Raw genomic sequence first — 18,547 nt, forward strand, 5'->3', positions numbered from 1 at the left:
TTCCTTTCTCTTTCTTCTCTAGAATTTCTACAAAATATCTGCCCAAGTTGTCTCCTTAATGCCCTTTGCCTTTTCAAATTAACTCTCTTAGTTCCTCCAGCACTTCCAGTCCATACCACACAATCATGCATCTAATTGCACGTGCTGATGTACGGGGAAGCAGCTGGGGAAAGCCCACAGCACCCAGAGCTCTGGGCTCAGAGTCAGCAGAGTCTGGTGGGAATCCCAGCTCCACCTGGTTATCTTGAGTGACTTTGGCTTGGGGTTTGATTATCTGAAAAATGGGAACAATACCTGCTAGGACTAGAGCAGTGGGATTACAGGAGGATGATGGGAAAGTGCTCTGTAAACTCTTGCATGTGGGGCCCTCCAGATCATTGGTCCCCAGCAGTAACTTTGTCTTCCTGCCTCCCCCCCCCCCCCCCACCCGGTCTTCTGGTCCCCATAGAGGTGCAGGGCAGATGGGATTTGGTGGCACAAGACTATTGAGAAAAGCCCTCTTCAGCTGCAGCTGCACCCTGCTGGTGGCCAGCGACACCTCAGGGACCTTCCCAGCAGGAGGTTCCTCTCCCTTCTGATGCACTCACTTGATTAGAAAGATATCCCACCCCTGCCTCAAAGAAGGAAGGCAGAGCAGGATGGAACAGGGCTGTAAGAATGGTCAGCACAAAGGAAGAGCTCATGTACCTCCATCCTCCACAGCCACAGAGTCTCTCAGTGCCAGAGAGCAGAAGGGGAGGGAATCCCAGCATCACCTACCCCACACCAGGCAAGCCCTGTGATTTGCAGAGAGAGGAACTGAGCCCAGAGGGGTCAAGTGACATAGCCAAAGCCACAGTGCTAGACTGTGACCAGAACTAAGGTCTTTGCCCCAGCCCAGTGCTTTTTCTCCTACACCCCAATGCAAGTTTTCCTTAGACACTTTTGAAAGGTTGTTGTTGAACCATGTAAAGATGCCGGGATTCTTGGCCTCTGGAGGAGAAGAATTCAATCTGGGGCCAGAGATGAGGCTTGATTGCTTTTGTGTACTAAACTTTTATTAAAGTATAAAGGAGATAGAGAAAGCTTCTGACACAGACATCAGAAGGGGGCAGAAAGAATACCCCCTTACTAGTGTTAGCAATGGGGTTATATACCCTCTAATGAATCCAAAGAATCTCTGGAGGTTGTAAAGACCTTACCAGACCTACTCCCATAATTTACATTTTCAGTTCAGTTCAGCCGCTCAGTCGGGTCCAACTCTTTGCGACCCCATGAATCGCAGCACACCAGGCCTCCCTGTCCATCACCAACTCCCGGAGTTCACTCAGACTCACGTCCATCGAGTCCGTGATGCCATCCAGCGATCTCATCCCTGGTCGTCCCCTTCTCCTCCTGCCCCCAAATCCTCCCAGCATCAGAGTCTTTTCCAATGAGTCAACTCTTCGCATTAGGTGGCCAAAGTACTGGAGTTTCAGCTTTAGCATCATTCCTTCCAAAGAAATCCCAGGACTGATCTCCTTCAGAATGGAATGGTTGGATCTCCTTGCAGTCCAAGGGATCCTCAAGAGTCTTCTCCAACACCACAGTTCAAAAGCATCAATTCTTCGGTGCTCAGCCTTCTTCACAGTCCAACTCTCACATCCATACATGACCACAGGAAAAACCATAGCCTTGACTAGACGGACCTTAGTTGGCAAAGTAATATCTCTGCTTTTGAATATACTATCTAGGTTGCTCATAACTTTTCTTCCAAGGAGTGTCTTTTAATTTCATGGCTGCAGTCACCATCTGCAGTGATTTTGGAGCCCCCAAAAATAAAGTCTGACACTGTTTCCACTGTTTCCACTGTTTCCCCATCTATTTCCCATGGAGTGATGGAATTGGATGCCATGATCTTCGTTTTCTGAATGTTGAGCTTTAGGCCAACTTTTTCACTCTCCACTTTCACTTTCATCAAGAGGCTTTTTAGTTCCCCTTCACTTTCTTCCATAAGGGTGGTGTCATCTGCACATCTGAGGTTATTGATATTTCTCCTGGCAATCTTGATTCCAGCTTGTGTTTCTTCCAGTCCAGTGTTTCTCATGATGTATTCTGCGTATGAGTTAAATAAGCAGGGTGACAATATACAGAGCTGACAGAATGTGGTCCACTGGAGAAAGGAATGGCAAACCACTTCAGTATTCTTGCCTTGAGAACCCCATGAACAGTATGAAATTTACATTTTAAGGTAACAGAATTAGCCAGAAGGTTTTATCCAGAGACTGTCCTCAGGCAGGATACATTGTTATATAATCCTTGTAGAGACCAAACCTACTCCCATAATTTGCCCTCGTGGCTCAGATGGTAAAGCATCTGTCTACAATGCAGGAGACCCAGGTTTGATCCCTGGGTTGGGAAGATCCCCTGGAGAAGGAAATGACAATCCACTCCAGTACTATTGACTGGAAAATCCCATGTACAGAGGAGCCTGGTAGGCTACAGTCCATGGGGTCCCAAAGAGTTGGACAACTGAGCAACTTCACTTCACTCCCATAATTTACATTTTAAGATAATAGGATTAGCCAGAAGGTTTAATCCAGAGACTGTCCTCAGGCAGGATACATTATTGTTATAGAATCCTAAGGAATGTAGAGGAAAGAAAAGTTTGTCTTTTCTTCCTCCTTGAGAATTCCAGACCCCTCTCTCCTTGGGGACCCCTAGACTTCTTACCAACCTGCCTAGGAAATGACTCTCTCACTTTCTACACAATCAGTGGTATTCAGATGAGTGTATGTGTGTGTGCACATCTTTGTGTGTGTTTGAATGTAAGATGCCAGGAACCATTGGGCATATTCTCTAAATATGTGCATATGCTATTTCTTGTTCATAAAGACAAAACAAGGAGGTTTTGACTCTTATGGAAAATTATAGGTTTAGAGAAGTTAAGTAACTTGCTCAGAGTCACACAGCTAATATATATAGAGCCAGGATTAGAACCTAGGACTGATGATTCCAAAGCTCCTAACCACTGGACATAGAAGAGACAAGTTCTTGTCCTAAAAACAGATTATGAGTTAAAAATAATACCTAGTGTAATCAGGCAACCCCAATAAACACTGACTGTGTCATCCCAGACTCCAGTTTAGGAGATGTGGGGCAGTGAGACTTCTTTTTTTAATAAGATAAAGTGATTTTTCTCATTAAAAAAATTATTTACTTTTAATTGAAGGATAATTGCTTTACAATAGTGTATTGGTTTCTGCCTTACATCATCATGTATCAGCCATAGGTATGCATATGTCCCCTGTCTCCTGAAACTTTGTCCCAGCTCCCACCCCATCCCACTCCTCTAGGTTGTCACAGAGCCCTGGTTTGAGTTCGCTAAGTCACACAGCAAATTCCCACCAGCTATCTATTTTACATATGGTAATCTATATGTTTCCATGCTACTTTCTCTATTTGTCCCACTCTCTCCTTCTCCAGTCCCCCAGCCTGCGGTGAGACTTTTGTTCCTTCCTAATTGGCTCTGAGCTGTTTCAAATCCTAAAAGATGATGCTGTGAAAGTGCTGTGCTCAATATGCCAGCAAACTTGGAAAACTCAGCAGTGGCCACAGGACTGGAAAAGGTCAGTTTTCATTCCAATCCCAAAGAAGGGCAGTGCCAAAGAATGTTCAAACTACCACACAATTGCACTCATTCACATGCTAGCAAAGTAATGCTCAAAATTCTCCAAGCCAGGCTTCAGCAATCATGAACCGTGAACTTCCTGATGTTCAAGCTGGTTTTAGAAAAGGCAGAGGAACCAGAGATCAAATTGCCAACATCCACTGGATCATCAAAAAAGCAAGAGAGTTCCAGAAAAACATCTACTTCTGCTTTATTGACTATGCCAAAGCCTTTGGCTATGTGGGTCACAAAAAACTGGAAAATTCTTGAAGAGATGGGAATAACAGATCACCTTACCTGCCTCCTGAGAAATCTATATTCAGGTCAAGAAGCAACAGTTAGAACTGGACATGGAGCAACAGACTGGTTCCAAACTGGGAAAGGAGTACATCAAGGCTGTATATTGTCACCCTGCTTATTTAACTTATATGCAGAATACACCGTGCAGAATGCCAGGCTGGGTAAATGCAAGCTGGAATCAAGAGAGCCTAGAAAAATATCAATAACCTTAGATGCGCAGATGACACTTATGGCAAAAAGTGAAGAAAAACTAAAGAGCCTCCTGATGAAAGTGAAAGAGGACAATGAAAAAGTTGGCTTAAAACTCAACATTCAAAAAACTAAGATTATGGCATCTGATCCCATCACTTCATGGCAAATAGATAGGGAAACAATGGAAACAGTGAATGTCTTTATTTTTTTGTGCTTAAAAATCACTGCCTGTGGATGGTGACTGCAGCCATGAAATTAAAAGATGCTTGCTACTTGGAAGGAAAGTTATGACCAACCTAGACAGCATATTAAAAAGCAGAGACATTACTTTGCCAACAAAGATCTGTCTAGTCAAAGTTATGTTTTTTCTGGTAGTCATGTATGGATGTGAGAGTTGGACCATAAAGAAAGCTGAGCACCAAAGAATTGATGGTTTTGAACTGTGGTGTTGGAGAAGACTCTTGAGAGTCCCTTGGACTGCAAGGTGATCAAACCAATCAATCCTGTAGGAAATCAGTCCTGAGTATTCGTTGGAAGGACTGATGTTGAAGTTGAAACTCCAATACTTTGGCCACCTGAAGAACTGACACACTGGAAAAGACCTTGATGCTAGGAAAGATTGAAGGCGGGAGGAGAAGGGATGACAGAGGATGAGATGGTTGGATGGCATGGCCGACTCTATGGACATGAGTTTGAGTAAGCTCCGGGAGTTGGTGATGGATAGGGAAGCCTTGCGCGCTGCAGTCCATGGGGTTGCAAAGAGTCAGACATGACTGAGCGACTGAACTGAACTGAATTGTTTTGTTTAACTGATCTCTACATCTTTATTATATATTTATTACCTATTTCTCTCTCAAATTATATCCTACCCCACTTTCGAACCCCTCCACTACGTCTGGCCCCTGACCCTCATTTTTCTGCTGAGGCCCATGCTGGACACACAAGAAGCATTTGGGAAGTTTCAGGTATTGGCTCAGGACCTCAGTGAATGAGGACATGAGAGGATCCCCACAATGCACTGCCATTTGGGGGTCACACAACACATGTTGTGATATTTTAAGCATATCCCATAGAAACCAAAAATAAATAAAGATAAAGCAACACTATTAGGTTGTCCTAAGTTTTAAAAAGTTGTATTGGAGTACAGTTGATTCAGTTGTCCCTGGTGGCCCAGATGGTAAAGAATCTGCCTGCAATGTAGGAGCCCCAGGTTCAGTCCCTGGGTCAGGAAAATCCCCTAGAGAGGGGGATGGCTACCCACTCCCATATTCTTGCCTGGAGAATCACATGGACAGAGGAGTCCGGCAGACTGTAGTCCATGGGGTTGCAAAAAGAGTCAGATGTGACTGAGCGACTAACATTTTACTTACAGTTGATTTGCAATATTGTGTTAGTTCCTGCTGGACAGCAAAGTGAATCAGTTACACATATACATATATCCTCTTTTTTAAAAGATTCTTTCCTCATATAGGCCATTATAGAGTACTGAGTAGAGTTCCCTGTGATGTATGGCTGGTTCTTATTATCTATTTTATTATACATAGTAGTGTGTATATGTCAGTCCCAATCTCCCAATAAAACATTTTTAAAAAGTATAGACTTTTCTAAGTAACAGTTCATAAAAGATGTTTTAATAGAAATTAACTTCTAAAGAAATAGAGTGAATGTTCCTACAGAAAGACAGGAATTTGTCCAATGTTATGGAATGTCACAGATTTTAGTTTGCAGGAAGCAATTCATAATTCCCGGCATGGTGGCTTTTCATTGACTTCAGATCCTTTCTTATTCTGTCTCCAAAATGGTCTCTTACGACTGCTGCTCAGTAGTCTCCTCCCCATCATGCCTATTTGCACCATCACGCCTTGGGCCATATCATCGCTCTCTCCTTTCTGGCTTTCCAATCCCACATATTCTTCAAGCCTGCTCCTTTTATCCCCATTGCTGTGAAAGCCTACCTGATCCACTGCACCTTTCCAACAAGACTGAAATTCCCTCTGTGTGTTTCCCCATAAATACCTATTAAAGGTGCTCTCAGGAGATAGGTAGTGGGGTCTGAGAATGAACATTCCAAAATCTAAAGGCTGGGAATAAGAGCATTGCCTGTTCTCTGCAGTCCCTCTATAAATGAGGCAATGTGTTTGGTCTGTTTAATAGGCTCAAATAGTTTTCTATGAGCAACCTTTCCTTAAGCTGTGATCATATGACATGATCTTGTTTTCTAGAGCTATGCTAATCTATAGCCCATATGTATGTAGAAAACAAATGGGCTGTGTGGTAGAATGGTTGGCAGCTGCCTAAGTGCTCACACATAGTGAGTATTCAGTACTTGCGAACGGATTACTGGTTGTATTCCTAGCAGACCAGCTATTCAGTTGTATTCAGGTAAAACCTCATGGATTGTGACTATATTAGCACAAACCCCAGTGACCAAAGCTTAGCTTCAAATCGCTGCTGCCAGCATGAGCGTGATATTAGCTATGGTTCACTGAGATTTTTCAGTTGAGTTCAAACTCCTCATCTGTTGCAAGTGACCTCCTGATGTGTGTATGCCTTGTCCTGAAAATAGTTCATGTGACTGCTGAATTTCATTCTAGCCATTTAGAATTTAGAAAGGTATTATATTAAATTAGACCATGTAGTTTCTCTTTCCTTCCTTCCTCCCTGGCCCCTCCCTTCCTTCCTCCTTCCTTCTCTCTCTCTTTCCCTTCCTTCCTCCTTCCTTCTCTCTCTCTTTCCCTTCCTACCTCCCTTCCTTCAATACTGCTCCTCTGGTAAGGAATACTATACTTATGTCCCTGGATAAACCTATATCTTCTTATATATCTTTACATGTTATGAAAAATACTTAGTCTACCACATGAGATGCTCTCTGAGACTTCCATTCCATATTTTATAAAAAATAATTGGGGTTTGATCTGCTAGATGTATTTTACAATCCACCAGTAGAACATAGCCTATTGTTAGAGAGACACTGATAAAGTAATCAGTAGCCCTTTTAATTTTCTGGGAGAATCAGAATGCTAAAGGGACAGTAGCTAACCCTTATGTCCAGAAATGGCTCTGCACATGCTGAGCAACTTTTAGAGAACATATTAATAATGATTCTGGGTATGGGAAACAGTAACTAATTTTGTTGTTGTTCACTTGCTCAGTCACGTCCGACTCTCTGTGGCCCCATGGACTACAACATGCAAAACTTCCCTGTCTTTCACCTCTCACAGAGCTTGCTGAAACTCATGTCCATCGAGTTGGTGATACCATCCAACCGCCTTATCCTCTGTTGTCCCCTTCTCCTCCTGTCTCAATCTTTCCCAGCATCAGGGTCTTTTCCAATGAGTTAGTTCTTTTCATCAGGTGGCCAAAGTATTTGAGCTTCAGCTTCAGCACCAGTGAAAGTGAAGTGAAGTGAAGTCACTCAGTTGTGTCCGACTCTTAGCGACCCCATGGACTGTAGCCTACCAGGCTCCTCCAACCATGCGATTTTCCAGGCAAGAGTACTGGAGTGGGGTGCCATTGCCTTCTCCACATCCAGTGAATATTTTAGGGTTAATTTCCTTTAGGATTGACTGGTTTGATCTCTGTGCTTATTAGAGACAAAGAGAAAGAGAGAGAGAGAGAGACATTAATAGAATCCCAGAAAGGGAATGCATTTAGACCTCACAAAGGTCCCTATCCCATAACCTCACAAAGGGCCTTCTTTCCTTCTTTCTTTTTTTCCTCTCGTCTCTGCTTCTCTCTTCTTTCTGGCTAAATAGTTGAAGGTGTCCAAGACAAGTTTCTCTGAGTCTCATGCTACAGTTTCTCAAGGCAGTCCTAGAGTCTGGGAAACGTGTCTTTGAACCAGCTTCAGTGAGGATCTACTCTGGTCTAATCAGCTATAGACAGGGACAGAACCATATAGTACAATACGGGCATAGGGTTCTACACCTAGAAATCTGTGGCTCTGGGAGGAGCCAGCAGTTGACTGAGGCAGGGATTATTGTGATGTAGGAGGAGAGCTCCCAGAGTGCCCACTAGAGGAGCCGTGTTCATTTGAGCTAGATAAGATCCCTGGATTTTTGTGGCCCTACTGTTTTCAAAGGATGGTCGTGCATTTGTCAAGCAAATCACAGATGACTGTGTTTGACAGATCCAATATTGCTTTGAGGATAAATGGTGAAAATAACAGCATAATAATGGAAAATGAAGACTTTATTTACTTAATTGCCTAGAGATTAATTAAACAGATGAAATCTGTTCCACTGTATTATGGACCCGTTTTCAACATTTATCCTAAACATACTGTTGGGGTTATTACTACTTTGGTTTTTGTGTTCATCTATCTACTCAGGCAATATTTAATAATACAGAGCAAGAAGGCACAATGCTAGGCGCTAGTGGAAAAATAATTTAATCAGATCTAAATCCTATCTTTAGGGACAGTACAATAAAGAAGGAGAAAAAAATTGAGGTACACAGATAATTGATGGTGGCATAAAGCAAATTATGTATGAATCTAAGATCCATCTCTTTCTCACTCTGTACCAATGATTAGGCCATTTGCATCTCAAAATTTTCATTTCCTCATCTGAAAAAAATTATACTGCCAATTTCAAAAGTTTGTTTAAGAATTAAGAGAGATGACATATTAAATTAATAATAAAAGGGGCCTTTCCTGGAGGTCCAGTGGTTAGCACTCTGTGCTTCCACTACAGGGAGTGTGGGTTCGATTCCTGCTTGGGGAACAAAGATCCCACATGCCACATGGCCAAAAAAAGATGATGGTAACATTTTTGGTACATTAGATACTCAATAAATATTATACTTAAAAAATATTAGTTCCACATAATGTGAGCTCTATATTAGTAAGCATTACATAGAGTTAGGTGTTGATGTATGCCTCTATTTGAAATGTTTACATGCATTTAGTTCTCATAAAAACATTGAAAAGGGTGCTACTATGATATCCCCAGTGTGCAGATTAGAAAAAGGCAGCAAGGAGAGATTGAGTTAATTGCCTGTGATCCCACGGCAACTGAGTGATGGAGCCGAGACTCTAACTCGGAGTGTCTGATTCTAGAATGTATGCTTTTAACTACCCCACTGATATATGAAAAGGAAGGGATAGTTCAGCTTGGTTTGTGAAGGTTGCATTTCAGTCTCTAATGAGTGATTTTCAACTCTGACTGCACATCCTTATCACCCGTGAGCATCTAAAAGCTATTGATTCCTGGATGATACTCCAGGGTAGTGGTTCTCGAGTGTGTCCCCTGACTATCAACATCATATGTTTTATGTGTTTGCTAAGAGTGCAAATTATTGAGCCCTACCCCAGACCTCTCAAATACAAAACTCAGAGGGCTGAGCCTAGCATCTGTTTTAATAAAAAGATTCTGATGTAGCTAAAATGTGAGAGGACTATTGCTCCAGACCAGTGAAACCAGAATTTACGGGACTGGGACCTGTGCATTGGTATTCAGTATTTTCAGGAAGTTTCTCATGGCATTATAATGTTTAGTCAAGATCAGGAGGCTTTCATGGAAAGTGGTATTGAGTTGTACCATAAGTGGGGAAGATGCAGAGTGGGACAGAAGGAAAATTCCAGGTGGAGGGGCAGTTTGAGCCAAAACATCAAGGACGAGAATATTGGTGGTGTGAGCTGGAGAAATGTGTTGAGACAAGATTATCTTGAAATTTAAGAGTCTAGCAAATCAGTTTGTCAAGCATTTGTCCTTTGTCCCCTTAATACCTCCCTCATGCACATACCTCCCTCCCTCATGTTCTTATTTCTGGGGAAGATTTTTCTCTAGAATTCACATCCACAAGGAGAGAAAAACACACCAAAGTTTAGCTCTGTCACTTCCTCACAGCAGCCCATGTGCTACAAAGAGGCTGTCCTGAAGTTCTAAACTGGATTTTAGAGCCAAGTAACACTGGCTAACTGTGTGTCTTTGGACCGTTGTATGAAGCTCAGTTTTCTCATCTGCTTAGTGAAGGGGCTGAATGAGATCATGGTTTCACAGTTGTTGCACCCAGCTCTCTTGGGCATGGTTGTCTGGGTGAGCCATTTCTGGTTCCTGATAAGTTCCTGTTTGATCTATTGCACATGTTAGAACTTGCAGACTGTATATGAACAGAGAATTCAGTTGCTAAAAATAGGTTTGAAAGCTGCTTGGCCTTTTTCAGGTATTTCCATCAGTAGCAACTGCACTTCCATCATAGCACCTGTGAGCATGTGGTTCCAGGCGCCACATGAAGTTTCAGTTTCTTCCCTGGAGGCTTGGCTGTAGCTTCTTATGTCCTTTTGTCCCCTGTGTCCTTGGTCCTTGCTCAGATCAAGAATTCTCAATTTTGAAGAAGAATTCCTATCTTTCCCCTTTAGGGTTTCAAATGATCCTTTTGTGATGATGCTGAGTTTGGTAATTGTTATAAAACTAAATATTCCCAGGAAGAAACCACTTCCCACATTATTCAGGTCTGTGTAGACTTTTTTCTGTTTTCTCACCAGTTGAGTAATTTTCTTGATAAAAAATGTTCTGGGACATAGACGGGAAACTGAGATCTTGTTTGAGCATAAGAACAGTTTTATTTAAGACCCACAAGTGAGCTCGGGGCTTACTTGGGGCCTTACTTGTTTTGCCTGAGTGAAAAGTGTTGTAATCATTTATTTAAAACATATTTGTTGATGGTCTACCAAGGATGTCACCAAGGATTTAAAAAAAAAATAGAATCCTACTTCTTTGAAATTTGTATCTAAGTAATGCACTGGTCATAACAAGCTCTCTCTTCCAACAACACAAGAGAAGACTCTACACATAGACATCACCGGATGGTCAACACCAAAATCGGATTGATTATATTCTTTGCAGCTAAAGATGGAGAAGCTCTATACAGTCAGCAAAAACAAGACGGGAGCTGACTGTGGATCAGATCATGAGCTCCGTACTGCCAAACAAAGACTTAAATTGAAGAAAGTGGGGAAAACCACTAGACCATTCAGGTATGACCTAAATCAAATTCCTTATGATTATACAGTAGAAGTGAGAAATAGATTTAAGGGACTAGATCTGATAGACAGAGTGCCTGATGAACTATGGACAGAGGTTCGTGACATTGTACAGGAGACAGGGATCAAGACCATCCCCATGGAAAATAAATGCAAAAAAGCAAAATGGCTGTCTGGGGAGGGCTTACAAATAGCTGTGAAAAGAAGATAAGCAAAAAGCAAAGGAGAAAAGGAAAGATATAAGCATCTGAATGCAGAGTTCCAAAGAATAGCAAGGAGAGATAAAAAAGCCTTCCTCAATCAGTGCAAAGAAATAGAGGACAAGAACAGAATGGGAAAGACTAGAGATCTCTTCAAGAAAATTAGAGATACCAAGGAAACATTTCATGCAAAGATGGGCTTGATAAAGGACAGAAATGGTAGGGACCTAACAGAAGCAGAAGATATTAGGAAGAGGTGGCAAGAATACACGGAAGAACTGTACAAAAAAGATCTTCATGACCCAGATAATTACGATGGTGTGATCACTCATCTAGAGCCAGACATCCTGGAACGTGAAGTCAAGTGGGCCTTAGAAAGCATCACTATGAACAAAGCTAGTGGAGGTGATGGAATTCCAGTGGAGCTATTTCAAATCCTGAAAGATGATGCTGTGAAAGTGCTGCACTCAATATGCCAGCAAATTTGGAGAACTCAGCAGTGGCCAGAGGACTGGAAAAGGTCAGTTTTCATTCCAATTCCAAAGAAAGGCAATGCCAAGGAATGCTCAAACTAGCACACAATTGCACTCATCTCACATGCTAGTAAAGTAATGCTCAAAATTCTCCAAGCCAGGCTTCAGCAATACGTGAACCATGAACTCCCTGATGTTCAAGCTGGTTTTAGAAAAGGCAGAGGAACCAGAGATCAAATTGCCAACATCCGCTGGATCCTGGAAAAAGCAAGAGAGTTCCAGAAAAATATCTATTTCTGCTTTATTGACTATGCCAAAGCCTTTGACTGTGTGGATCACAATAAACTGTGGAAAATTCTGAGAGATATGGGAATACCAGACCACCTAACCTGCCTCTTGAGAAGCCTATATGCAGGTTAGGAAGCAACAGTTAGAACTGGACATGGAACAACAGACTGGTTCCAAATAGGAAAAGGAGTACGTCAAGGCTCTATATTGTCACCCTGCTTATTTAACTTCTATGCAGAGTACATCATGAGAAACGCTGGACTGGAAGAAGCACAGGCTGGAATCAAGATTTCCGGGAGAAATATCAATCACCTCAGATATGCAGATGACACCACCCTTATGGCAGAAAGTGAAGAGGAACTAAAAAAGCCTCTTGAAGAAAGTGAAAGAGGAGAGTGAAAAAGTTGGCTTAAAGTTCAACATTCAGAAAATTAAGATATGGCATCTGGTCCCATCACTTCATGGCAAATATAAGGGGAAACAGCGGAAACAGTGTCAGGCTTTATTTTGAGGGGCTCCAAAATCACTGCAGATGGTGACTGCAACCATGAAATTAAAAGACGCTTACTCCTTGGAAGTAAAGTTATGACCAACCTAGATAGTATATTGAAAAGCAGAGACATTACTTTGTCAATAAAGGTCCATCTAGTCAAGGCTATGGTTTTCCAGTAGTCATGTATGGATGTGAGAATTGGACTGTGAAGAAAGCTGAGCACTGAAGAATTGATGCTTTTGAACTGTGTTGTTGGAGAAGACTCTTGAGAGTCCCTTGGACTGCAAGGAGATCCAACCAGTCCATCCTAAAGGAGATCAGTCCTGGGTGTTCATTGGAAGGACTGATGTTGAAGCTGAAACTCCAGTACTTTGGCCACCTCATGCGAAGGGTTGATTCATTGGGAAAGACCCTGATGCTGGGAGGGATTGGGGGCAGGAGGAGTTGGGGACGACAGAGGATGAGATGGCTGGATGGCATCATCAACTCGATGGACATCAGTTTGAGTGAACTCCGGGAGTTGGTGATGGACAGGGAGGCCTGGCGTGCTGCGATTCATGGGGTCGCAAAGAGTCGGACATGACTGAGCGACTGAACTGAACTGAACTGATGGAAGACATACAAGGGCAACTGCATAAGTGATGTGATTAAACCATGCAAAGCAGTGATTCTAAGACTTTGCTGTGCATGGAAATCATCTCGGAGCTTTAAGACATGCAGATGCCTTGATCCAACCCCAAAGGTTTCGATTTCATTGGTTTGGGGCAGGGCTTCAGGATTCTGGATATTCCAAGGCTCCCCAGTGACTCTTACAAGCAGCCAAGTTTGAGAATCACCAAGGTAAGGAAGCAGAGAAAGTTCTTCTTTATCTGCTGAAGGGAAGGATGCTGCTGGAGGGAAGAGGCCAACTAAGCAGTGAAGGAATGGTAAGAGGTATTTGGAGAAGAAAAGGGGCAGGGAGAGGGTTGGATACAAGGGCACTGCAGGCAGAAGGGAGAGGAGTCAAGACAGCTGGGAGCTGCTCTCAACGGAGAGCTAAGTCAATCAGTCTGTCTAATTCTGGCCTAGTTTCTGTGTCTTCTTAGACACATCCCCATTGTTCTGTGCCACAGTTTCCCATTCGCTCAAATATAACTAATGATAACTGTTCTTCTTACCATAAGTGTTTTGCTTTAAGGTCAAATGAGATGAGGAAAAATTAAAAGATAGTATATTGATGATCATTAAGCAAAAAACAAAGCACTAGAGTAAAAACCTCTTTCATTCAGCTTCTTTGGGGAAAGAACTGTTTCACGTAAGTGCGCCTTCTCTGTTGCTGAGCACAGGCTTTCTCCAGTTGCAGTGAGCAGGGGCTACTCTCTAGGTGCAGTGCTTGCGCTTCTCATTGCAGTGGTTTCTTATGTTGTGGAGCACGGGCCCTAGGGCGTGGGGCTCAGCAGTTGTGGTACACAGGCCTAGCTTCCTGGCAGCGTGTGGGATCCTCCAGACCAGGGATTGGACTCATGTTCCCCGCACTGACAGGTGGACTCTCAACCACTGGACCACCAGGGAAGCCCACATAAATGAACTTTTTAAGTAACTGAAGTTTAGCCATTCAACACAATGCTGCTGCTGCTAAGTCGCTTCAGTCATGTCCGACTCTGTGCGACCCCATAGACGGCAGCCCACCGGGCTCCCCCGTCCCTGGGATTCTCCAGGCAAGAACACTGGAGTGGGTTGCCATTTCCTTCTCCAATGCATGAAAGTGAAAAGTGAAAGTGAAGTCTCTCAGTCGTGTCCAACGCTTTGAGACCCCATGGACTGCAGCCTACCAGGCTCTTCCATCCATGGGATTTTCCAGGCAAGAGTACTTCAGTGGGTTGCCATTGCCTTCTCCATTCAACACAATAATCATTAACAAAAATCATTTTATTTTTCCCAACATAGGTCAGTTGCAGCCCTATTTTCTTAAACTGAGTTAACTGATATCATTAGTCCCCTGCTTCCCATTTTCTCTGCCTGCAGCCTCTTGGCGCAGATGTCAGATAGTGAACTGTGATATAATAACAGTTAGGGCCTTAGGACCAGAAGACGCATAGTAGATTTATGATGTGGAAGATTGGGTTTTGGGTTCTTTGATCTGTTTTTCATAAGTTTTCTATTTGTCTTGCTATCTGGGTACCAGCTGTTGATTCTTATTATTTTAAATTTGACTTCTCCTTTCTAACTTGCTGCCTCTTATCTATTCAGAACTGAAAAAACAGAAAACCAATCTTTGAATGAGATTGAAAATAAGAGTAGAAAGACTAAGTGTCCAATTTTGCTGGAGAGAGTGGGTTATGCAATGTCTTTAGTATGTGAATGTTTTCATGTCTGTGTTGCCTTTCTAAGCTGACTTTCTGGGTCCTACTCTCACCTGGATATCTTATGCAAGACTGGGCTCTATATGTGGAAGGTTGGAGGCCCACAGGAATTAGATTGTAAAGATTCTCAGCCTTCCTTTTTCTGGCTGTTGGCCATAGAATTCTAAGGTTCCCCGTTCCTATCACCAGAATTGTGTCCATGTCAGACCAGATATTGAATATTTGTTACCAAATGTTTATTGTTTACAAGGTAGAGGTAAGGAAAGGTAGATAAGTCCAAACTCAGGAGGGCAGGAGTGTCTGGAAGCAAACAGCCAGAAGGGAGGGTTAACCACTTTCCCCAGAGAGAAGAAAGCGGTATGGAATATGGCACCTCAGGTGGAAAGGAAGTCAGAGAAATAGTCAGGTACGAGATGGTAGAGGGTCAATGACGGAAGTTTAGACCAGCTTTACTATGCGGCACATTATTCTGTGATCTTTTAGTTTCTATGTTTTTGAGAGTTTCTGACTCCCTGGCAGCGCTCCGGGACATCTGAGTTGTAACCATTATAGGTGGCAGCTGCCAGAGGCCACCACTCTGCAGGGCCTGGGAGTCACTATATTCTGTGGGTCCTCAGTACAAGACAGGCCTCCTTTAGAAAGCAGCTTTCTGAGTAATAACCCCGAACGCCTCCCCACATTGTTGTCAGCTGTCCTTGCGGTCACTGAGCTTCTGACTCTCCTTTCCTCCCCAGGTCAGTGGCCGGACTGGATAAGGAGGCAGACCTGGTGCACATGGAGGTGCGGACAGCGGACGGATGTGAGTGCTGGGGCCACCAGCCGGCGGGGAAATCTGCCTGCAGGCCTCTCTCCTCCACCCCCACAATTTGCATTTTAATGACTTGGGAAGATGAAAAGCCCTGAGCTCCCTTACCGCCATACCCATCTTTATTTCCTAGAGTGGGGGAGAGGCCTTCAGTCCCCAGGGAGACGTTTCATTGAAATAAACTCTCAGGAATGAATTTTCTGGGGATGGGAGTTAATGAGATGAATTTCCTGGCATCTTCAGTGTAATTCGAATAGGAATGTCCACAGCTCATCGTGGTATTTTGCATTCATGTGGTGAATTGCAGGGATTGCAAGCTTTAAAAATAACTAAACCTTTACATAGTCAAGATTACGAAAAAAATGCAACTGGAAAAATTATTTGCAAAACTATTTGTTTGTCTGTTCAGCAAATATTTAGGGATGGCCTACTGTGTGCCAGGCAAATTTCTCAGCCCTGGAAATACCATGCTGAGCAAGGCCTCTATTGTCCCTGCAAATTAGCAATGTAATCCAGGATTTCACCCCTTTGTACATCACGCACCTATATGCATCTTAAACAGAATTTGACTGATAAAGTATCATTTTGTACCAGCTTAAGACTAAACTGAAACTGAAGGTATCCATAGGGGGCCTTTCCTGTCCAATAAAAAAAAGATCAACTTAAAGTATATTAAATATGTAAATTATATATATGATATACATGAAATATGTAAAATATATGAAAACTGATTAGCATATTCTAGGTCATAAATAGACCCAAATAATAAATGAAAATAACAGTGACCTAATAGTGCAGCAGATCAAAGTACCATACTGTGAGTTGAGGTCCTGGATTCTGCTACCCATTAGCTATGAGACCGAGACCCCCTAACCTCTCTGTTCTCCATCTGCCTGTTATCTGGGGACACTCATCCTTGCCCTGCTCACCTCAGGGCTATGGGTTGAATGTACAAACATAAGGAGATTGTGTTTGGCCTGTATGCTGACATTAGGATATCATTCAGGATACATTAAGTAAAGAAGCTGCATGAGCTATGTCCTTGGGAAATCTACCACTTTTGAGGCCAAACACAGATGTATGATAGAAACATGCACTTTGGGGAATATATTTTATTTGCTTTGTTTTTATTTTCAAAAGAGTTAGAAGGCAATTGCCATGTTACTCTATGCCTGTCAGTCTACTGAGTTCCTTCCTTCCTGCCTGCCTTCCTTTTTCTTTTTTGAATCTTGAGTAAATGTAAGTCTCTGAAGCATCCAAGGATGAGGGATGACCCACACTCTTTTTTTTTTTTTAACAGAAAAGCTTTTTAAGATTTATGGAGATAATGCCACATATTCAAATTCAGTGATCATAAGTGTGGTGAAACCTGAATTCTAAATTACTCTTACTGCTGAGGAGAAAAACAAAAAAACAAAACAAAACTGGAACACTGGAGGAAGGATGAGATGGAGGGGTTTGAAGGGGTGAAGTAGAGGAGCCAGAGGGGGGAAGACAGCAGCTCTCAGAAGATGAACCACAGACCAGTTTTCAGGACAAACCCGGTCCTGGCCTTGATTGCATGTCAGCCTTTTTAAGCCATATATGTGATCTGTGGTATCTGCCTGTGTGACCTTCTACCTGATCCAGAAATCCCTTTCCCAGTAACCTCTTACAGTGTGTCGTCAGGTTCCATGAGCTCAGGCTTAACACATATCCTTTTCTGTTGCTGGACAAACAGCAAAGTTTCTGTCCCTTTTTTAAAAAAGTAATTTCTTACATTAAGCTTAAACTTATTTTCTGAAAGTTCAAGAATTCTGGTCCACATTAGAATAAGGCCTATAGCACCGGATTGCTGTGAAATTTTATAAGATTAAAAATGCAAAACACATAAAGTTCCTGGCCTCTTGTCAAAAATTGAAGAAAGCAGAATCGACTTAAAAAATACTCACAACCTAAAGTTGAGACTTATGTTTTATTTGGTGGGAATTTTTAGGACATCATGCCTGGGAGACAGCATCTCAAGTAACTCTGAGAGAGCTGATCTGAGGAGGTGGGGGGAGTAGTCAGGTTATATAGAATTCTGCAACAAAGGGCAGGTAGTCTGAACATCAAAAGTATTTTGTGAATTAAAGAAAAGCCAGATTAATGAATATAGCACTTTTCTTCATATGGGAAGATGCAAGAGTCTGGGCTCACTGAAATCACTCCTTTCATATCTGGGGCCAGTATCCTGTGTTTTTCACATCCTGAGTTCCTCAGTGCTCACCATAGGGAGTGGCTGCAGCCTGGTGCCTGCCAGATCACAGGTATTCTCCTCCATGCTAAGTGCTCTTAGAGCTCAAGAATTCACATTTGGAGGGCTAGAATTGCTGATGATGTGAAATCATTGTGTACTGATATAGCAGGAAACACTCCATTTCTCAGCAGACAGAAATATAAACAGGGATAAATGTCATGTGCCACACTTATGTTAAAGTATGGTATATATTAATTCTGCGTGATTTTTTAGGTTTTTATAAAATCAATTTTTCAACAGTTCAAAGAATCATCTTTCAACTCAGTGAATTGGCTCTAACCCTCCTCCCCCTTTATTTAGAAAGTGCACATAAGACTGAGCTGAACTGGGGATGTTTTATTTTGCGTACACTAATGAAATGCATGATTTCTTTCTTCTTTGGTATGTGGTGAATGCTTTCTTATGCATTCACTCATGCAGTCACACTCACGTATATACATACATCTCTATCTTTTTGATCATTGCACATGGCACAAAATATACTTTATTTCCTTCTCCCTCACCCTGATGTGGTAGTTTAAACTTGAATTTGACTTAGACTTGAATTTCACCAAATTGACATG

The 18,547-nt window shown here is 42.4% G+C and overlaps 1 protein-coding gene across 2 annotated transcripts in view; it reads left to right on the top strand.

Moving 5' to 3' along the window:
* Positions 1-18,547, top strand: part of SORCS3 (sortilin related VPS10 domain containing receptor 3) — a 654,973-nt gene that overhangs the window by 447,971 nt on the left and 188,455 nt on the right. For both annotated transcript variants that reach the window (XM_004020175.5, XM_060404717.1), the window contains exon 6: positions 15,636-15,700. In XM_004020175.5, the coding sequence (XP_004020224.2) occupies positions 15,636-15,700 (65 nt within the window). The remainder of the gene's footprint in view (positions 1-15,635; positions 15,701-18,547) is intronic.

Source organism: Ovis aries, chromosome 22, assembly GCF_016772045.2.
Source record: "Ovis aries strain OAR_USU_Benz2616 breed Rambouillet chromosome 22, ARS-UI_Ramb_v3.0, whole genome shotgun sequence".
Taxonomy (NCBI): Eukaryota; Metazoa; Chordata; class Mammalia; order Artiodactyla; family Bovidae; genus Ovis; species Ovis aries.